Source organism: Strix aluco, chromosome 18, assembly GCF_031877795.1.
Source record: "Strix aluco isolate bStrAlu1 chromosome 18, bStrAlu1.hap1, whole genome shotgun sequence".
Classification (NCBI taxonomy): Eukaryota; Metazoa; Chordata; class Aves; order Strigiformes; family Strigidae; genus Strix; species Strix aluco.
Genome location: NC_133948.1, coordinates 4,315,709 through 4,338,079, shown reverse-complemented (window position 1 = coordinate 4,338,079; position 22,371 = coordinate 4,315,709). Strand labels below are relative to the sequence as shown.

The following is a 22,371-nucleotide window of genomic DNA, read 5'->3' as shown; positions in this document are numbered from 1 at the left end:
CATTTGCTGAAGCTAAGGAGCCTCCTGAGGAACTGAACCTGCATCACGGGGCAAGAGGAGGTCACAGAGCTGCTTCTAGAGCATCTCAGGTGGGTTCGGTCACCCTGCGATGGCTGCTCCGGGAGGTCGTTGTGGAGGCGCAGGGTTAGCTGCTCTGGGGACACAGGGACCTTGAGGCATATCTGCTGTGACGGGCTCCCACCCCATGTCTGATCCACACTGGGATGGCCTAAGTGACAGTTCAGCGTCCTGCGCCAGAGGAGACGCAGTTTGTGCAGGTGGCCATGACATACATCAGTCCAGGCATGCTGCTGGGGGTTCCCTCACACGTGCACAGGTTTGTGACATCTTCCCTGCTGCTTGGCATTGCCTACGTCTTCCAAAGACACTTCTGCAGGTCCAGGCTGTGACATTGCCATCTGCTGAGCATAAGGATCAGAGACCAAGCTGAAGGTCATGCACGTGGTGGTTTCAAGCTGATGGCTTGGCAGCGGGGGGAAGTTTTTACTGTGCCAGTATCAGGTAAGATTCTTCCTCTGTCAAATCCCTGTTGTTTTGTTGACTGTACATAGCTGTGGAATGAAATCTGATAAAGGCATCTGTTGTTCCCTCACAGCTCTGCTTTGTTGAGTGGAATGGGGATTCCAGCATGCAGGGTTTTATTATTATTTCATTTGTAGCTGCCCATTATCAGCAATTTCTTTTAGGTGAGGCTTTTGGCATTTTACACACAGCATTCTTGCTGTCTGTAAAACCAGCCTAAACCCTTCCTTCTGTTCATAAAGGCGTCTAGTCTAAATTCAAAGTCCATCCATTATAACTTCAGCACCTTGTAATCCTTCAGAGATATGTGCAATTACTCTCTGAAATATCCCAGGAGCAAAACTAATACCAAGCATCATCTGCTTAAATTTACAACATCCAAATGGCACAGTAAAAGCCACTAGCTTAGGGGTTAGCTCATCTGAGTGCACTTGCCAAAACACATATCCTGCATCTAATACTGCTTTTGCTGCTGAGGATTTAGCTGCCACCCCAGGAATCTTCATTGGACGGCATTCATGTTTTATGGTTTTATTTAAATAACAGGAGTGGTTGCACATGTCCTTCATCTGGCTGTTGGGTTTCAACCATTGAACTCGCCCAAGTCTGTACTTCCCCTGCCTTCTCCACATTGCTGTTTCCTCAGGTGCTTGAGCGTGAGTGTGTCTCCCATCCTTCACCCTAGGAGCAGTTCAGCCATGATTTGTGTCAAAAAGTTTGGGATGAGGACATGGGCACTTCCCATGCACCTGAAGCAAGACCCTTGCTTAACATGGCTCTCCTTCTCCTTTCCATTCCTTAGAGTTTAACAGCTGTTTTCATCCAAGCCTATTGACTTCATCCCTATAAATCCAATGTGATTTTTCCATAAGGATTAGTGTCAGATTCTCCCTGCAGACATCTTAGGTCTTGGAAGACAGCTGAGCGCTCTACTAATAGCTGGCTGGTGAGCCTGAGGCATTTACAGCAATGGCTTTAAAATGCACCTCATGGCTAGGCAGGGGTTTAGCCCTGATGCAACCCATCTGCCTTCACCATTTGGAAAGCCAGGACATAGCAGGGGTCCTGATACCGTACTAGGATGCGGATACCTGGATACAAAATAAGCATTATGTTGGTTCTTCCTGCCCTTGAAGGCCATGGAAAACCTAAGAGAGGAATTATCTAGATTGAACACCAGAACTTCATAGCTGGGTAGAACAAGATCAAGCAGGAAGAGGGAAATTTAGAGTGAAGGAATGATAAAACTGCCAACCAGTGAAATCTTGAAAAGTAAAACTACCTCTGCAGGAACTGAGAGTTTTGTGCCCTCTGCTATTTCAACCTTCCCTGGGCATATGTGACAGAGCAGGTTTCACACATCACAGCACTGGCTGGCTGAGCCCACAGGCTCCCAACCATGGGGATCTGGGCTGAAATCACAGGCAAGGGAGGGACACACCAGAAACATTCCTTTGGTTTGGGACATTAGCACCAAGTAAATGGATAAGGAAGAGGAAAGAAACTCCAGATACATCAGCATGATAGTTTGAGCATTTTATTACGATATATAAATTTTGTCTTCTTAAATTACTCTCTATGAGTGGAACAGAAAGGGATTATTGTGGAAGGGGGGAATATACAAAAATAAAAGGATATTGTGAACTACTGCATCACCACATATACAACAGTAAAGTACTTTACAAGCACTTAGAGAATCAGACTTACAAAAATAAAAATATGACACATCCTTATGCATTTCCATCAGTTATATGTTCTCTTCTTCCTTCTCTAACCTTCAAACACCTTTCAACCCCACCTTCAGGTCACAATTCAAGGATACTTTGCTCATTTCGATGGCCATCACAGTATCTGAAAAAGAATTAGTGCCTCCCAAGACTTATAAAATACAATGGTTATAGGTGAGCTTTAGGGGAGATGCTCAGGACAGATCAATTTGTGAGTGACAGGGTGATCCTCAGCGAGCAGACTTTATCTGCCAATAGAAATTTTAATATCCCACAGCAAGATCCATCATTCCCTAGAAAGTGTTCCCCCATCTCTGCAGAGGCACAGCTCTGTGCATGTGATACAGACAGTCCCCTGCAAGCCTGGAGAATGCTGATGCTCACAGACTTCAGCGGGACTGAAGGACTGACAGAAGATGGATCTGATTTTGTTTCAGCTCTAAAGAAGGCAAGGATGCCCTTCCCTACAGGAAAAAAAGGGAGGTTAAAACTACAATGGCTAAATATCCTAGCTCAGTGTTCACACACAGAACCATTCACCTCTAGATCAGATTCACTCAGCCTTTAGTCTTCAGTTTGGTCTACAAAGTCTTTTGCTCATTAGCCTTCTAGTGACCTTTCCCTTTTTTTTTTTAAGACACACTCATCATAAATAGTAAATAGCATTCACTTCTCTGACCAGCAGCTCACTCAAACACTGCTATCAACACCCAAACCTCATGTCCTCATTCCCAGAAAGTATGCACCTAGGGTGCGAATCTGTCTGTATTTCACATTGAGAAAAGTAGAGCTGTCTTAGGACAAAAAAAAAATACAAAAAAAAAAATACAAAAGAAGCAGTAAACTGTTTTGGTCAAAGTTTTCCTCTGCGATTTGTGCAAAGTACTCCGCAGATTCTGAAAGTTCAATATTATTTAGGGTTCCCTCTTTTTGGCCCCAAATGCAATGACAGCGATGCAGAGAGACCAGACACAAGCATGCTCTCTTGCACTCAGGGGCAAAACAATCACAGGAATGAAGGGGATGAAGGGCAAACCCCACACCTTTGAGACAGTGACCTTCCATATTGAAAAAAAACCAACTTTTCCCCCAAAGAAACAGATGCCTTCTGGGAAAGTTTCTGATCTCAAAAATAACTATTGATGGAAAACAATTCCTAAAGGCAGAGTCTGACTTTACCCATCAGGCTTACAGGACTGTGGGCAACAGGCACAGTAGGATCCTGGGGAGAAATTGTGTAGCCACAGTCCCAGCTGCTCAAGGAAACTCACCTTTTCTAAGCAGAATTTCCATAGTCTGAATTTATCATTTGTATCTTTGAGAAAATATACATGAACAAAGATCTGTTGGTTGAGATTAATAATGCTCCGTTTAAAAGAAAAAACCTCCCTCTCTAGTGGGACTAATTGTTCCTTTTAGATGTACAAACGTACTACAGGTAAGGCACTTCTTGGCTGCTCAGAGCGATTCACACAAAATTCAGTTTCTGGTGTTTAAGCAAAACAAAAAAACTCATCCCTTTTCCCAGTCTTAAGCAAGATGAACTTTGGCTCTTCTACCACTGCCTAACCCAGCCACAGAGATAGGAGCAATAGGGACAGAGGGTGGGTGGGCAGGGTGGGATCTGTGCCCAGGCAAGGGTGAAGACCTGACCCTCTGTGGTTTTCTTGTCCTCAGGAAAAACAAAGTCCCTTTCCAATGCCAGCTTTCACTGAGAAGAAAAGCAGCTTGTGATGGGCCCATGGGAGACACCATATAAGAAGGTATTTTTCAAAAATTTCCACAGATCTCAGGCACTTGGCAATGTCACAGCTTGGATGTGGTCCAGGGTGGTAGCCCACCATGGTCTGTCCATGGCTACACAGCTCAGTGTGTTCAGCAGCCGAGAAAACCAAGCTGCTCTCTGCCTTTTTTTTTTCCCTCACATGGCAAAACCAGAAAAGCTGCTTAAGCTCAAAGGAGCAGGAGCATGTTAGGTCATTTCTAGTCTATTTGCAGAGAAAACAAAGCACGAAGCTTCAAAGAGGCCTGGCCTGGATGTGTGGGGACCCTACAGTGCCAAGGACGCAGTCCTCCATTGCACCCTCCTGGGGGTCACATCCACCTGTGAGACTTTTTGCCTTCGCAGCCCCTGTCCCTGCGTGGTGAAAGACCAGGCCATGGTTCAGATCTCTGCACTGGATTTGTATTTGCACACTAGTTTTCTGGCTTTCTTTGAATTCTTTTCTTCTGTTGCGGCCAATGTTTAGGAAGCAGAAATAACAGCGGACAAAGGGGGCAAAAGCCTGCAGCTGGCCACGATAAAAGAGATTTTCTGTGGAAAACCTGTCCTGCTCAAAAAACAGCGTGATCAAAAACTGCAGCTTTGTGCTTGGAGCAGGGGAATAATCCAACTGTTAACAGGACAAAAGCCTGATGTATGGTCAGAATAGGGGGTCTCTGGCATCCCTTCGGCTTGGAGGTCAGCCTGTCTCCATGCTTGCTCAGTGGAGGTGCCTGCAATCTAATCTGTCACCATGCAGGGATCTCCTGGGTACGAGCTCATGGCCCTCTACAACTCCCTGAAAGGAGGGTGCAGAGAGCTGGGGATGAGTCTCTTTAACCAAGTAATAAGTGATAGGACAAGAGGTAATGGCCTCAAGTTGCGCCAAGGAAGGTTTAGACTAGATATTAGGAAGTATTTCTTTACGGAATGGGTTGTTGGGCGTTGGAATGGGCTGCCCAGGGAGGTGGTGGAGTCCCTATCCCTGGAGGTGTTCAAGAGGCGGGTTGACATGGCGCTTGGGGATCTGGTGTAGTTGGGAACTGTCAGTGCTAGGTAAACAGTTGGACTAGATGATCTTCAAGGTCCTTTCCAACCTAGATGATTCTGTGATTCTGAGTATTGGCCCTGCTTTTGAACCTGGATTACACTGTTGCTCAGCTTGGAAACCTACCCCCTTTGCTACAGACTCCCATGGGTGTGTGGAAAGAGCCCTCCAGAGCGTCCATGACGTACCCAGGAAGGCAGATGGGTATTTCCACTGCTCACAAGGCTCGCTGCCCAGCACGTGGAGAAACAGGACAAACCTCAAGGTGAGCTAGCAAGTGTGTGCATCACCAACTTGCATCACACTGGGCCCACATTCATCCTAGCTGCAACTGCCCTGCTGCCTAAGCCGACTCCGCAGCACTCAAGTTTGCTGGAGCTCTGGGGAGAAGGGTTGCTTCAGGCATATAATAATCCTTTTGGAGGCAGACATTGCTTTTCCAGGTTTTGATGCTGACAGTCAGTGACAGAAAAATCTGATCAATAACAAATATAATCTTTGTTTCTGTGTTGCTGAAAAGAATTCAACAGTAGGTGGAAGTCTTGGAAATCCTTTGAGAGATTTCTCCCTACTGAGTCCTAACTCCCTAACAGAGAGGCAGAGTTCACCACTGCCACAGCACACATCTTTCAGTATTAATGATGCTTCAGCTGTCAGGATTTAGGTTTGTATACAGAGACCTTATATTTACCTCTAGTGGAAAAATTGTGCTTCATTTCAAACAAGAGAACTCTGTTTCATAAAGGTCACAGTTCTGGTCACATTTACCAATTGCCTTTTGAAACTGATGGAAAAAGTATCTTTATAAGTCACTACTTAATTTTATTATTTTAAGTTTTTCAGATGTATTTTTTTAAATCTCTGTGGGCTTGTGCGTCAACTGTTCTGGGCAATCAGCTATGTCTTGTTGACATCGTTAACAGGTTTTCTGACTTGGCTGCTCAGTTATGTTCTGAAATAACTCGATCAGACTCGCAGCAAGTCAGGAACAAAATGGAAAGTTTAGAAGAAGGAAAGCTGGAAATTAATTTCTGGAGCTGTGTGGTTATTTTCTCAGTCTGGGCTCTTCTGAGCAGCATGCAAAAATTCTTGGTAAGATTTTTGGAGACAATTCCATGCCATTTTTAAGGTTTTATGTTTGTGGGAATCCAGGCTCTTGCAGATTTTCAGCGAGCTCCCAAAGTGAAGAGGTACTGGGAGATGCAATGCACAAGTGGGTAATGGTTTACCTTAGGATGGCTGTAGTGACTCCTGCTCTCAGTGTTTCTTGATCCTTTTGCAGAGACAGCTCGCTGTTTGAGAAGTACCTGCCGAATTGCTACAGCCTGGCTGATTAAGGAAAACCTGGATGGATTTGGGCTCTTCAAAACTTCAAGCTCTACACTGAGAAAGTTTGGCTGCTCCTCCACAGTCAGCAAAGCTGTCCATGCCACAGGTATGGAAACTATTGAGAGGGTGAGTAACCCTGCTCATGAGTTAACCCTGCACTGGCTTCTTTGAAGCTAGATAGCATCTTCCTGTTCTACACTCCTCTCTACAATACAGCCATACCCTGAAACTCAAAAGGGTTGCAAGGGCATAAAGATCCCTGTAAATTGGGTTTTCAAGACAATGAAGAGCATGGCACACTTGGACTGACAGTACTTTTGAAAAAAGGGCACTGGGCTCCTGATTCACTTGGACACTTTCAGAAAACAGCCCTTCAGCTATTCAGTTTCCTCAATCTCCCCTGCATACTCTTGGCTGGACTCACAGAGGAGGTGGCTGTGTGTCAGGGCAGGCCTTTCTCCCATCTCCTGGGTGTGCTGTGCCTTGCTGTGGTATAAACATCTAGCTGCTAGCAAGAGCACCATACACCTGTTTTCTTCCTCTTTTTCTTGGTGACAGTCCCCACTCCTCCCAGTAAGTAAGGCCTGAGGTTACTGCAGTGGTGTAATACTGCAGCTATCCCCCAGATGAGCTGCTGGAGCAAGCTGTGATGTATTGATACAAATAACTGCCTTCTCTGAATTTAATCTCTAAGGGACCTGGCTTGAGGTATGCTGGGCAGACTGGGCGCTGACTCTGCAGCTGATCTTCCTTTTGCAGAGATCAAAAGAACTCTGAAGGTTACAGTGAGTCTCACCTACGTCCTAGACAAGACCTACAGAGCTCACAATGCAGCGCTCTGTTATGGGTAATAGGGTCCTTTGTCATCTTGATTTCATCTAAACACAAGTCAAAAATAGATATGCTTGGAAAAAAACAAAAATAAAATCCAGATCATGAATGTCAGGAACGTTGCAAAATACAAGCCAGCCTCTCACTGATCAAAACCATCCCGTGCCCTGCAAGCCTCCTCCCAGCCAGTTCAGCCTCACCCAAGACGACATATTCTCCAGCCATTAATATTCAGTCGCCATCAATGAAGGCCCAGCCAGAGACCCAGCAAAGGCCACAGCCTCCTTGAGGTCACAAGGTTGCCAGCGGCAGGGCAGATCAGAGGGTCTCACTGTAGATGACGCATGGGCTGGTTTCCTCACAGAGTTCCAGCTGCACGCTGGAAGCAAACCAACGCTTGGCACAACCCAAGCTGTAGTTGAGGGTGGTCCGGTAAATGTTCTTGGCATGCTTAGGAAAAATGATGGTCGTGCTCTGAAACCTCAGTGGCTTCTGACGGGGCTCAAAGATCAGCTGGGACTTGTAGTTCCGCCAGGTGCAATTGGGAGCAGCAATGACTGTCTCGCTGTAGGTGGTGACGGTGGGGATGGGGCCGTAGAAGATGTCATCCCGATAATGCTTCTCGGAGTCGTACTTCACCTCAGAATTGCACCTACAGAGGACAGCAAGGTATCAGGAACACAGCCCAGGCAGCAAAGGAGAGAAGATAGGCAGGACTCTTCTCTAAGCCTTTGGAGCTGCCAACGTTTATGACCTCTTACTGCACAGACACTGGGGCAGCTGCCAAGCCTACAAGCCAAAGCGGAGGGCCAAGAGGACTCCTTCCTGCTGGTGAATCTTGGTGGAACCACACCTTGCTGTGAATCCATCTCAGCGTTTCTGTAGTGCATGTGCACAGAGGACCAAGCCTGTCTAGTCATGCCAGGGCAGAATTGCACAGGCTCCAGGCAACCCACTGCTTCTTCTGGTTTCCTCCATGGGCCCTCCTGGGGCCTCAGCTCAGCCCTGAGAGCTACACTGGAGGCAAACACCCAGTTAGCAAAGGACATGAAGAGGTGGTGAAACCCAGCTGTGGTAGGTCAGAGGCTGAGGATGGACATTCATCCATGGACTGTGCAGGAAAATCTTGAAACTCCAGGAAAATTCTTGATCCAGCCTTTTCCTGAGCATTTTTGACAAGCACAGTCATGCAGCATGAACTTGAAATGCTGAGGGCCCCTACGAAACGAAGGTCCCCTGATCATTGACCCACGGTAGGTCTCACCACACTCCCTACTGCTAATGCTAGCCCTGGGGGGTGTCACTGTCCTGTTAACCTGGCTGAACAGATGCTGCTGGTGGGCCATGGGCATGGGATGTCACACTGGGGTCAGGGAGAACCTAATTCCCAACACGGCATGCCTGCTGCTGCTTTCACAGGCCCTGCTGTCCATGCAAGCTCTGGCTTGGCAGGAAAATAATGCTGTAAATAAAGTTTTCATAGATGGCAGAAGCATGGTATCATGGACACTTGTTGAGCTGTCAAGGCTGTGTGTTTGTCTTGTTTTGCCATGCCATCAGATTGCCTTGCTATCAGAGCACAAAGAGGCCTGAAGAGGCCCTAAAATCAGAGTGCTAGGAGATGAGGGGTGAGGTTGCTTGTTGGGGCCTACAGAAAATCCAAGCAATGGTCAAACAGCAGGTAAAAGTAAAGAGATGCTGCAGGCTATGGCTGTCCAATATCCAAGCCATTGGTCTCAGAAGAAGTGGCCATGTTAACAGCTGTCAGATGAAAAACCCACAAAACGTGGGATGTCACTGCCCTGCCTGTTTTCTGCAGGCATCCAGATGGGATATATGGACACCAGGCCACGTAAAGGGCTTTTCCTAGAATCCTTGGCCACGGGAAGCAGCAGGACTTTCACTTGTTTTCCCCACTCCCCAAACACTCCCCTGGCAATCAGCAGCCAAGGAATGTGCAGCTCCACGTAAAAAAGATTAAAAGCTGGGTGTGTGCTTGTCATTACCTCCACCGGGAGGGGGGTTGACTGATTGTGCACTGCATGTAATCTGAGCTGCTGTAATGTGTTTTGCACAGCTAGGGTGTAAGCAACTCATTCAGCACACATAAAACAAGACTCCGATGTAATCACCATAAAAACATGCCCGCTGGCAGTTCCTCGGAGATTTACTGGGGTACATTTCCAGAGAGACGTTTGCATAGGTTGAAGGGGGTGGGAATTGGGTTTACAGTCCTCCCACCGTCCCTGCCCCAAGCTGTGTGTAACTGCTCCATGCTGTTTGCAGAGTACATTCCACACCAGCAAAAGAAGAGCAGAGACCAACTTTTATCCATCAGCCGCAGCACCAGACACACAAGAGGTCAAAGCACCTCCATCACTGGCTTGAGGGGCCACCTCCTCTCGAGGAGGAACTCGTTCTGTCTCTGTGGGCTGGTCTCCTGTTGGTTTCTCTGCTGCAAGGGCTAACAAAAACAGGAGCCCATTATAAGGGTGTTGCTTCTTCTGAGGATACAAGTCAGCAGGGAACAGGATAAAGACCATCAGGTTACTCAGTGGAGGCCATCAAGCCTACAGACGGTAATGGTTTTCTCTCACAGCCTTGAATTTGAGCTGGCCTTGGAAAGAAAGCCATCTTCTCTTACAGCCTCCCTCCAGTTCTTGCCTCCTCCCTTCTGCCTCTGCTGCTGTCAGTGTCTTTAATTCAGGCATTACTCTTCCACCTGTCCCTCCCTTCCCATCAAAATAACCATGATTCTCATTTGTAAACACATTTTAATTTTTTGCAGAAGGAAAAAGACAGAAATCCTCACCTACCCACCCGGTCCCATCTGTACCTGATTTCCTGCACGGGCTCAGGGCTGACCTCAATGCTTTCTCCAAAAAACACAGGGTACATGCGAGGCCTCATCTCTGGCACGGATGGGTTCAGGAGCAGGTAAGGCATCTGCAGGGAAGAAGAGCACAGCAAGTGTTGGGACACAACAGACGAAGTTGGCACGGTTCACAGTGTGCTGTGGCTGGGAGCTGAGCAGGCAGCATTGGCAGGAGACACGAATGCCTCCAACCTTGCTGAACTCCATCTCCTCAGAGTCCCATGGGAGACGCTGCAGGTGACAGGCTCTTTGGCCCCAGAGCAGGTGACTGCAGCAGCATCAGGACCAGCTTTGTTTCATGTAAGCTAAGCTCGCCTCGCGCTCTCAGCATCATTCAGCTCCCCCTTGCAGTCCCCATCTTTTCCAGGTTTGTAGCAGGGTCCCAGGTTAGCGGCATGTTCGCCACACCAAGGAAAGCACTCTTCTCCATGCAGAAAACTCAAAGGGGAGGACCACTGTCACATTGCCAAAAACCAGCCTTAAGGTGGTTGGCAGAGAACGGGACCATTAACCCCCCATTCCTCACACAGAGAAGCCTCGTACAGGCCTTGCATTTAAGATGTCTTGACCTTCTGATCTTGACTTTTTGATACACCTGTGGCTGTATCAATTTACAGACAGACTTCCAGCTCCCAGGGCTGATGTGATGCAGCGGGCTGCCCTTCGCTCACCACCCCTCCCTGCTCCTCTCCACCTCCCTCTGCCCAGCACATCACCCAGGTAAGTGACTCTGCCCACATCTTGGGCACTCCATGCTGCAGTTTGTTGAAATTTAGCCCTTCCTTTCCTTCTTCCTTTCTTGTTTCTCACAGGAATTGCAATTGTTTGGGGGTTTTCTTTAGTCCTGATGCTGCCTTCACTGTTAGGAATTAACAAGTCTTACAAAGACTCAAAGGGCACCAACATGTAGAAGTGTTCTGATGGAACACAGAGGTAGGGCCTAAATCTGCTGACTTAAAGCATGTAGGTCTACTTAAGTGAGATGTGTATATATATTTTATATACATATAAGGTGAAAACAAGGTATCCCTTGCAATGGTCCAGCAGGGGAAATAGTAGACTTGTTGTTGCTGAAGTCCCTGTGCCAAAAATGGTTGTCATGTTCCAAGGGACATTCTAGTTATCCATGCACAACTGAGTGTGGGGCACACTGTGGCCTCTGCAATGCAGGAAAACAGTTTCAAGCCATGAGTTTATAATGAACGGAGCTGCTCTAATTCATGACACCGAAAACTGGATTTTTAAGACTAATTACACCCTGAGGTTACTTACTCTGACAAATTGTCACAGTCCAGCCTAGGCTCCTCTGCCCATAACAAAAATGAGTAATCCCACTTCTACCCAAGGGCTCTTAAACATCAGTTCCCACATATAGGGATCCTGTGTCTGGTGTTTGGACCAAGCCCAGCAGCTAATTAAGCCTAATCCTGCCCTCCTGGAAAAATGTCATTGCAGGTTTTGGTCTCTGCCACCACTTTTCTGTCAGCAGCAATTTATGACACACAGGGACACAGGATCTCTTTAAAGGAGATGGCTGGCAGCCTCTGTGCAGGGTTGAAAGGTCTCTAGATGGCTGAAAAGCTCATGGAGTTTTTCCACTTCCCACCACTCACAGGCCGTATGTGCTAGAATCACAGCTATGTTTCATCAGTGTAAGTCAGTCAGATCATCTCACAACTCACAGAATACACTGACAGTAGCTGAGGATACAGCTCTTGTATTGGCTTGCTCTTCCCATGTCATCCTCTCCACCTTCCCCAGCATCTTCTGGCTGGATGGTACAGGAGGGAACAGCAAAGCTGGGACCTGGTTCCTACTGGCAGAGCTGGGTAGGACATACTGCAGCTTGTGCCCTACCCTGTACAACATGCAGGTCCCCAAATGCTCACCAGGTTATCCCTCAAGTTGGTGTTAACCGGCAAAGCTCTGTTGAGTCCACTCAACAACATCAGCTCCCACTAGCTGAGGTCTGGTTTTCTCTAGTGGCTTGGGCTTTCTGCCTTAGGCTAAGGCAAAAAACGTCATTGCTTCATCTGAATTCATCAAGCCCTTTAATTCTGTGTCCTAAAGCCACAAAGCTGTTTTCTCTTTCCATACTGAAATATCCCTGCACTTTACTATTGCGTTGAACTATAAAGTAAAATGGCCAACCTCTATTTTTGATTATTTCTGGTCCATTGTCAAAAAAAGAACCATATTTGCATAGGTATGGGGGGGAAAAAAGAAAATTAAAAAAAAAGATATGTTCACCCTCACTACCAAACACTGTCCAAAAGGCAAAGTTCATTCCTGGACTAGTTTCAACACTCTTGACAGGGGAGGGCAAGGGCAGCCTTTCTGGTCGTAAATAAAGCTCTTTGCTTCTGAAATGTGAATTGTTTAGATCAGACAGGCCTTAGTTCACAAGGGTGCAAATCTCCAGCTTTTAACAGTCTGCACATGGCCAGAGCTCTTTCTAAAGATATCTTGTACATAAGGAGAGGTTCATGTGGGTGCAGGAGTCAAACATCATGTGCACATGCATTCATGGGCTCTGCAAAGAGCAGGCAGGCTGGCCTTTTGGGGATTCACCTGCAAAGAGATGCAGATTGCTTTAACTGGTGAAGGAAGAAAGGCTGGGGATACATGTTCCTCCTTCAGGAGACTGTTCTCTTTCTCTTTATACTCCTGTGGCCATACCTGACATCGGCAAAACTCCAGCTGAGAACCTGCCCTCTTTTTACACTGTGCCCACTTAGGGAGAAGTCTTGTCCAAAAGGCCCCAAACTGGTCTCTGCTTGCAGTTGAGGTTAGAGAATTATCATCTCTGATCCTCCCTTTGAAAAGCTCAGCTCAGGAAAAGGTGTTTCCAGCTTCCCAGATGAAACACTGAATTTGCACAGGGCAGAAAGTTGGGCTTTGTCCTGTAACATGAAGAGCAGACCTAAAGGTATGGAAAAGATTTGAATGTTCTATTTTTACCATGAACCACGACTCTCAGCACAAAACAGTGCTGACTTATAAGTGGTTTGGGCTTTTATATCGCGTACTGAAGACAACGCTGCTGACCAGGGTGCAGGTTTGCAACAGGCTCTGAAGGGAAAGCCCCTGCCCTTGAACTATCACTGCCTCTTCCAGCATCACCCAGATTTTTTTCAGAGGGCATCCACCCAAGCCCAGGCCCAGATCTACCCTCCTTCATGTGATCTGACAGCCTAAGAAAGTGCATCTGGAGTGCTCTGCGCACCCTGCTCTCTTCTGTGCGCTGCCTTTGGGGAGCCTCTGAGATGCTCACCTTGGCTGGCGAGGGGCAATAGTTCTCTTTGAGTGTAACCAGCAAGTTCGTGGTTTGCTGTTTCCCGTAACAGGTAAAGTAAGTCACAGCCACCAAAGAGTTTCACACTCTGGTACCAATCACCCCGAAAGTGGAGAGGCAGAACAGAACTGTCTTCTGTCCGGGCTTCTAAACAACAGATGTTTTCAGGTCGTGCTGCCAAAACTGACTGCAGACTTAGATAACCAGAAAAAAGGTTGGGAAACACTGATCTGAGCCACTCAGGTACCTCAATGTTGCCTTACTGCAAGTTTAGCCTATGGGAGTATCTTCTTCTACTGGCCAGGGACAAGTGAAGATCGGGTAAAATGGAACAGTTGTGAATTAAGCTGCTTTTCAGATCCAGACTGGCTTGCTAGAATGCCCAACAACAAATTCACACGCATGGTAACCATGAGCTTCTTTGTTAGATTAACGCAGGAGAAATCAAGATCTAACAGTTCTGCAAAGGGCATCTGTAAAATGCAGTTCTGAAGAAGCCATTTCAGTGCTTCCAGGCAAACAAACCTTCACACTTCTTGCTAACATATGCTGACACTAAGTGTGCTCTAAACATCCCTAGAGACAAGGATGCAGGAGGTAAGGTCCTTCCTGTGGCTTAGCAGGAACGCTGCTGGGGCATCTGGCCCCCAGCATTTGTAGAGGAACAGGCTTCACAGCCCGCTGTGTGCTGGGGGTGCTGCTCAGAGTGTGAGCACTGAGGAAAACACTGTCTGTTGAAATCACAAGTCCCACAGCAGGGAACAGGAAACAAGAACATGCTGCAGAAACAATACCAGTTTGCATGCAGAAAGGGAGGCTCTGTCATGCATGACTGCAATCAATCAGAGTCAAAAAGTTGCCACGGAATTTGGTGAGAGCAGGAAGAAGTCTTCTCCAGGTTAGTTCTGGACGGAGTGGTGATGACACTATTTCCACTGTGCCCTATAGTTTACCTTGCTCTGGGCAGGGAAGGGTGTCAAAAGGCATTTCATAATGCATTTCATATGCTGTAAATGAGCATCAACTTGAGAACTGCAGGCTTGGCTTGATTAATTTAGAAAGCTGAAGCAATCGCAGACATTGGCAAGCCAAAGCCAGCAACTTTCACCACCCATCAGAGACCGTTACAAATTCACAGGTAGTATCATGAGCTGCTGCAGGTCAGAAACCTTGAAGTCATCCGAAAGAATGCACATGGAAGACGTAAATAACTTACAAAGCACAGTCTAAAAATAGAGATCACCTGTAAGACCCTGCAGTCTGCTCACCAAACAAGCAACTGAATTGCTTGCACGGAATGAAAGGGTCACTAAAAAGTAAGCACAGGTTTTACACAGCCAGCAACTGAAAGGTGCTTCAGATGACATTTTGTTTGACCTCCAGTGATGTTCTGAAATGCCTGCTCCTGCATCTCACCTGGAGTTGGGAAGCAAGGAACAGGGGATATGAGCTTTCCAAAAGATTTGTCTGTGGGGCTGAAATGTTATATATGCTTGGCACGTGTCAAAAGCTGGCTTTTTGGCAAGAGTTTGACACCAGCTCCTTACAATCTGTTTTAAGGTAAAAACAAACCAAAAACGTTCTGCCTGTCAAAAAAACAAATACCGACTCAATTTTTTTTTTTCCTTCTGCACAGGAATGGTTGAAAGAAGAGGAACACTGGACTGCTGAGCTCCCTTGAGAAAACTATGATCCTTGGCTCATTTCTAGCAATCACTCAACGATCTCCGAACGCTTCACAAATAAGGTGAGTTTCTTTATTGCCCTGCACTACAGATGGGCTGGCAGGGAGCAGAGCTTGTTGCAAACTACTGGGGGTCACTGATGGTGAAGAGGAGAAACCCACATGTCTTTAGACCAGGCTGTCCACAAATGATCCACAGTGGAGGTCTGTCTATCCAAAGAACAAACCCGAGGGTTGCTGTGCTGGAAGGCTACAGCTCGGACCTGATTAATCTGTCCCCAGTAATTGAACTGTGCTGCTACTTAGCACAGGCAGCTCTGCAAAAGCCACCACAACCCTGTAATCTTTATGTAGGTAGAGGAGTCTGGTAGTCCAGGAAGGTTGAAGAGGCAAAAGATACTGGAGAGATCAAAAAGTGAACCCCATGCGTACATATTATGCCCTCAAAACAGAGCCAAGGTGAAAATTAACTAGTAAATGTGCTATCACTTTTATTTCCTTTCCAGTACATAATTTGTTTCAACCAGCAAAGAGTTACAGTGTTATTAAAAAGCTGAAGTACTTTCTTGTTTGGCTGCATTTTTCCCCCTGTCTTAACTCCGATGCCTTTCAGGCATGTAACCGCCTGGGCAGCTAAACTCTGCTTTTTTCAAGTAGCACATAGATAAACACAGATAAAATTGGTTGCTGAACAGGATTTGATCTACAGCTAACCAATAGCATTTCCTTTATGGTGGCATAAGTACTATGGGGGGCTCTCACTTTAGGACAGACACATGTCCTTCAGCTCCACGTCATTGCTTCGTACCTGCCACGAGTGCCATCTCAGTGACTGGTTCCTGGGGGTATTAGATCGCAGAGTTCTGAACAACAGCAAAAATAATATAGTGGACAGAATAATGCTATTTTACCCCTAATAATTATGTAGAGTCAGTGAGCTCTGTTAAGATACTTTCCATTTGGGGTAACTTAGAAGAATGGAACCAGAGTTGTCAAATAGTAAAGATGAGGAAAAAAGTGCCATGAAACCATCCTGAAATATACTGACTGTTCTTTAGCTTCCAAATTCCAGTCAGCAAAGCAACAAAAAGGAAAGGAAATTAATGTGACTTGAAATAAATAAACCCCCCAAAACCTTTTCCCCAGAGAGCAAGAAGGACCAGAACTGACTGACTCCTTTTGCTATGGTCATTACATGGAAGGCACTAAAATGTGGCATTAGATCTCCAGGGTCTGTCAAGGGAAACAGTTTTCTAAGCATCAGGGCTACAAACAGGATACAGCTTCCCAAATTCCCAGCTCCTAACTTAGCTAGGGCATAAGCAAATCTCTCACCACATTTTCCCACTATGGTAACATGTCAGGTCCATGAAAATGTCACTTTACTCAGCTGTTATTTACAGCTATAATGAAAGATCTGGCTGAGTTATTTGAAACACATCTACATCCTCGGCTCTAGCTGATAAGCAGTATTTGTTTAACAGACCATTTATTTTCCCAATATCTTCACGTATTGCACATTACGAGTAATTTATACTAGAGCCGGATGAGATTATATTTGGAGGTGATAACAGTAAATGCAGGCCTCAGGTAGAAAGCAGGGCTTTATTATTTCAAAGAATTACATCCTTCCTGCCTATCTCCCTCTTCTATTTCAAGGGGGAAATGTGTGCTGCTTTGCTTATTGTCCGCAGCTTACGCAGAGACACAATGGAAATTAAACTGCTAGAAGACACTACCCTAGATACAACCACATTTTTCAGAGTAGATGGTGAGACCCCTATGACTGTTTCCCTGATCTGCCCAGAAGGGACATCTGTCACAGTTTGCAGATTAGGTGAGGCCCAGAGCTATTCCCCCTCCTTTGCTGCTGGTGTTGAACCAAGGAGGAAGAGGAGCGGGTGCGCGTTCAGAACTGGACGGGGCTGAGGGACAGGGGACTGCCAGGCAGGGTTCGCCTTTGCCAGGCGGCGGATGCAGGCGTGAAACTAAAACCACCGCCAACCCCCGCCGGGGAAATTCCTGCAGGATCCCGCCCTGTGGGAGCGGGTCAGAAGTGGGTCAGGATGCCGGGCTGCAAACACCAACCCCCGAGGCAAGCCCAGCTGCTGTGCCGGATGGGTGCCTCGCTCCCCAAACAAGCCTGGGGCTTCCCCCAGAGCTTCTGGGATACACTGGGCTTGGAGAGTCATGTCACCTGCTTCGTGTGCGGGCTGCAAGCTGGCTCAGGGTGGGGGTGCTGGGCCTTGCCCTCACATGTGCTTTCACTGTTAGGTGTGGCAGTCTGGGAGTTACGTATTGCCTGGAAACCCTCTGATGACCATCTTCCCCACTCAGTCCTCACAAGACAGTCCCCCTTCCTGGAGAGCTTTCAGTGTAGGATGAAATGCTGGCTCTGTGGCACAAGGGCTCTTCAAAATGCAGCATGTCAGGAAAAGGTGTTTTGGGTTTGGTTTTTAATATCAGCTATAAATGCAACAGGGTTGGCACACATGCTGACCTGGACCCCGCTGTTGGGACCATGCCTGCAAAGGCTGTGCCAAGGGGCAAGGTATCCTCCTCCTCTGCACTCAAGATGAAACTGGAGTCTCCTCCCATCACACAAGACTGATTCTGGCACCACACTGTTGTCCAACACAGCTCCCAAATGTAAGTAGAAATTCCCTACACGAGGGCATTCATCTGACAGCTGATCCGCTGGGATACAGTCCTACAGAAGTCAGTGCTCAGTGAGGCAGGTTGAATGCACAAATACTTAAATCTTTCAAATAAAAAGGAACTTGTTGCAGTGGCAACAGTGTTGGGAAGGGACAAGAAGTCTGCTGCTTCAAGAAGGCACAACTGACAGTTCTGCAGATTAATGTGATCCTGGTCTCCCCCGATACCTATTAGGAGTTATGCTATTGAATGCAAAGCACTTATTTCAGCACAGCCCAAAAACAGCTCTTCTAGCCTAAAACTACATCCTAGGACAATAACAGGGAAAACTCTAAGCAGATCTGCCTACTTCGATGTCATTTCATTCCCTACCCTTCCAGCAACTGCTTCTTTGTGCATATTACTAGAAATTTATTTCATTGTATTTATGTTCCTTTTGGCCCAGCATTACATGCAAAGCCTAGAGAATTCAGTAACCCAAGTCCTAAGAATCAATTTAATCACGTTTCAGATTTAAAAGGCAGAACTAGGTAAAAGTCACCTTCTATTTTCATTAGGCTATTTGCACTTAAGCACAAAACAATTGACAAATTTCCTACATGGACTTTATTTGAAGAAATAAAAGCCAATTTCTCCTGCACTGCAAGTAAAATGAAAAAAAAAAAGTCCCTAAATGGTGTTGAACTTGTGGTATTTATGACTCTGGCCCTAAATTGCCTTTCATATTTTCTTGGATCCCAAAGCTGTGGCCAAATTGGCTGGTTAAATGTGAATAAATGGTGCATTGTCTTTGAAACAAAGTTGTGCTTATTAAAGAGTAGAGAGTTTACTTTTTCAGAGTCACAGTTAATAACACAAAGCAGAGAGAGCACAGATTTTACACACAAGAAAGTCTTCAATAAGGGCATGCAATCTCATTTTAGTCTGTATGAGAAGAGCTGTCCCAAAGCAGAAAAATTCTTCCACATATTTGTGAAGTTGGAGCAAAATAGCTGACTCCAAAAGAACGCAACTGGGTTCAGACGGGTGGTTTTGATAGGTCTGCAGCAAGGAATAGTATGAAATACTTCCCATAGATCTGGAATGTTGTTTTCTTCACCTGACAGCAATTTATTGTAACCGTACATACTAGAATTCTGGCCATTAGTGACTGAAATTATATATGGTTTTATAGTATTATAACACAAAGAGTGCAGGCTGCATTCCTGGCTCTGTCACGTTTATAAGCAAAACAAACACTAATATAACAGGTGATTAAAAAAAGTATGCCTTGGTGTGCAAATAGCTGCAATTATTGATTTGCCAATTCTGCATGCTCCGATGAACAGCAGAGTAGTAAACAGAAGCACATTCATGGATTGTGTAATTGCTCATAGATCTGCAAGTCCTTGTTAAATGGCAAGATTAAAGCTAATTAGACACTGAAATTTAGAAGTATGAAGCAAGCAATGCTCTCCATATTTTTCCTGCTTTCTTAATAACAGCTGCACTTACAGTATTTGTAGGGTGTAAATGAGAAGTGAAACTCTCTGTACAGTTAAAAAAGAGTGGAAGATCCTATTTACTTCATTATTTTGCAGTGTACCAAACAGTCAGAGTTAAAGAGCACAGTCCTGCACCACTCCAAATAATACAGTCAAATTGCTTTCAGTGTTAGGATCTCTGCAACCTTCTGTACCTATAAAGGATGTGGAAATATCCACTATGTATGAAACCCATACCCTAGCAGCAGAAGCCCAGGGCTACCCATGCTGTTGGACTGTGATGTAAAATTTGGAAACATCTACAGCGAGAGTTCCTCTAAAATGTGTAAGATGATCAAAATAAAAAAATAACTGGAAAACTTATTTTTGCCTTACACAGATCACAGGAATAACTTTTCTTCTGTAGGAGTCAAGCATTAAAACTCTCACTCCAAACAGCCCAAGAGCTGAAATAGTTTTTTCTCATGCTCTTTCATCTTCGATATCTAAGGGCTTTCTTGGGAGGAGCAGTGGCCAACTGTCATATTACTTAAATGGAGGCTGTCATATCCCCATTACAGAGCTTTGCAGACACCTCCACCCCAGCTGTTTTCTGGTCCAGCAAGCCTTCATTCATCTTCCTCCCACATTTTATTTTACAAATACATAGCAACAGCCTGATCCTGCCAAATCAGAGGCGTGTGGGTAACTCTTTGTACATAAACAGTCCCATCAAGATGGCACACGTGCCCAGGCATCTGCAGGTAAGGCTCCGTATTTGGAACTGCAGTGTTAGCGGGTTTGAGATTTGATATTCATAATTAACACCTCACACCCTACCCACCATAGTCTGGTGAGAAGGAGTCATTGTTCATGGGGAAGGTTTTGGCATGTTCAGGAGTAAAAGGCAGCTTTCAATAATATGCTAAAACAGCATTAGAACTTGAGAAAGTAAATGAGGGTGTCCAAAGTCATTGCAAAATGTCTCTACTGGAGAGAAATCTTTGAATTGTCACTAATCCATAGGTAGATAATTTTTTCCCATGGAAAGATTTGTGCTGCAGTTTTTATTCTGTATAGAAGCCAATTAATGGTGTTGAATACACCTACAAATGTCTTTTATATACGTTAAAAAAAAATTTGAAAGATCCTGGGGGAAGAACTTTCATCATCCTTTAAAAACCTCCACCACCATTGCTTTTGCTCTGAACTTTGTGTTTTAAAAACAGTTTTTATAGCTAAGGGATAGAAATAAACAGAATAAAGCAGAATAATAGTTATAATAAATCTACCCAAATCCCACTCCACAGTCAACCGCTTCGCTGGCACGGTGTCAGGCTAACCGAAATCTACAGTGCTACCGCCAGCTGTCTGAGCTTACAAACCACGAACCCTGCTCTGCTCAGCCATGCAGCGCACAAACCTTTCACACAGGCTCATGCCACAAAACCCCACTCCAGCACAGGGCAGCAGCACACAACCTTCCCCAGACCCTATCTCCATACCAACTCCCGGGACAGACATCCGTACCCTGCCTCGCGTTAACGGACAGTTTTGTCTTTCTTTCAGCCAAGGCTCCAGCAAACGTGGCTCCACGCTCCTGGCAAAACAAATATGGGATGCCGGCGCGTAAGGATGGCTGGGAGCCCGACGCCCCTGCCTCGGTCCAGATGGATGCAGCTCCAACCTGTATCTACCAGGCAGGACAGTGTCATTGAGAAGCAGTTACGCGTTTCTGTTCTCAAGGTAGGCAGGGGAGCCCGTTTCAGACCTGGGTTTCACTCCCACGCCGTTATTAGAGTTCACCCAGCCAAGCTGCCAACACTCCTGCGAGCGTATCAGAAAACCCCCGGCCGGCACTGGGCCAAGCCCTGCCCGGGCACACAGCGGTGCCAACGCCGGACTGCAGCCGCGATGGGGCACACGCAGCCCAGGAGAGCCCTCGTCCACCAGCGCAGTGGACGGGCACTGAGGGGGGGACGCAGCTGGGGTGCCCAGGGGTGCCCCGGTCAGTGGGCGCAGGCCCTTTCCTCGCTGCCCCCCACTCTGGGGCTCGGCCAGCCTTTCTCCCCCCCTCGGGGCCCGGAGAGGACAGAGCCCAGCGCCCAGGGTTTGGCTCTTACCACTTTGCCGTCCTTGGCCTCTCGCCGGTGCCCCGGGGCCGGGGGGTCCGCACCACCGCTGCCCCCAGCTCGGCCCTCACCGGGCGAGAGCGAGTAGAAAGGGGGGCTGGGGCTGGGGGGCAGCCCCGAGTCCGGGCTGTCCAGCAAGCCTTCCCGGCTCTTCTCCTTCAGGCTCTCGTCCATCCCTTGCAGCTGTAGGTGACCTACCATGTCTGGGGGGCAGCGAGGGGGCCGCAGCGGGAGAAAATCCTCCAGCACCGCCCGCCGCGGCGGGAGGGAAGGGGAAGGCAGCCCGGGGCCCCCCCCCTGAGTCCCGATGGCAGCCACCAGCCTGCCGGAGCCCGGGCTGAGCCTGCTGCGGCGGGGGGGCAGAGCCAGCACCCGCCGGACCGGGATACCCCGGCCGCCTTCCCTCCACCCGGCCCCCGCGCCCCGCCGCCCCCCGCCCGTCAGGCGGCCCCGGGGGAAGGGAAGAAAGGCCCGATCCGCCCCCGCCCCAGCCCCGCGAGGGACGCGGCCGTTTCCGTGCGGCGGAGCCCGGGCGGCCCCGCCGGCAGGGAGCGCTGGGCGGGACGGGGCCGGGCGGGCCGAGCTCCTCCACAAGCTGCCGCCGTCCGCCCGCCCGCCGCCTCCCGGCGGCCCATTTATCCGGAGAGGGTGGGAGGGGAGCCGGGGAGCGCCCTCCCCTTCCCCCGGCCCCCCAGCTCTGCCCCGGCCGCACATTTTCAGGCACTTCCCAGGCTGGGAGCGGATTTGGCGCCGCCCGATCGCTGTTTCCCCCCTCCCCGGGCGTCGCCCCCTGAGGAGACCTGAGGCAACCCCCGCACACGGCGGTGCCCCCCGGCCTTCGGGAGAGGGGCCTCCCCCTCACCCACCCGCCATCGCGGAGCTGCGGTTTCCCTCTGCTGATTTCTCTCACTTCTGTCCGAGTTTTCCCTCACTTCTGTCTGATTTTTCCCTCAGTTCTGTCAGATTTTTCCCTCAGTTCTGATTTTCGTCCCTCTTTCACCCCCCATGCCCCCCGCCAAGCAGC

At 47.6% G+C, this 22,371-nt stretch overlaps 1 protein-coding gene across 1 annotated transcript; it reads right to left on the bottom strand.

The window, feature by feature from the left end:
• Nucleotides 1-2,064: 2,064 nt before the first annotated feature.
• On the bottom strand, nt 2,065-21,730 carry RFLNA (refilin A). The gene is made up of 3 exons (XM_074844468.1): nt 21,339-21,730; nt 10,077-10,186; nt 2,065-7,892 (listed from the first exon to the last, which is right to left on the bottom strand). Exons 1-3 carry the CDS (start codon nt 21,546-21,548, stop codon nt 7,559-7,561), a joined length of 654 nt encoding a protein of 217 aa, XP_074700569.1. The 5' UTR covers nt 21,549-21,730; the 3' UTR covers nt 2,065-7,558.
• Nucleotides 21,731-22,371: the final 641 nt, after the last annotated feature.

Excerpts from the sequence above, each read along its gene's own strand:
- RFLNA (XM_074844468.1), bottom strand. The coding sequence starts at position 21,548 with ATGGTAGGTCACCTACAGCTGCAAGGGATGGACGAGAGCCTGAAGGAG. Across the intron at positions 10,187-21,338 it reads AGGCCAAGGACGGCAAAGTG|ATGCCTTACCTGCTCCTGAA; the intron begins GTAAGAGCCAAA and ends TCTTCCCTGCAG. Across the intron at positions 7,893-10,076 it reads GAGCCCGTGCAGGAAATCAG|GTGCAATTCTGAGGTGAAGT; the intron begins GTACAGATGGGA and ends TGTCCTCTGTAG.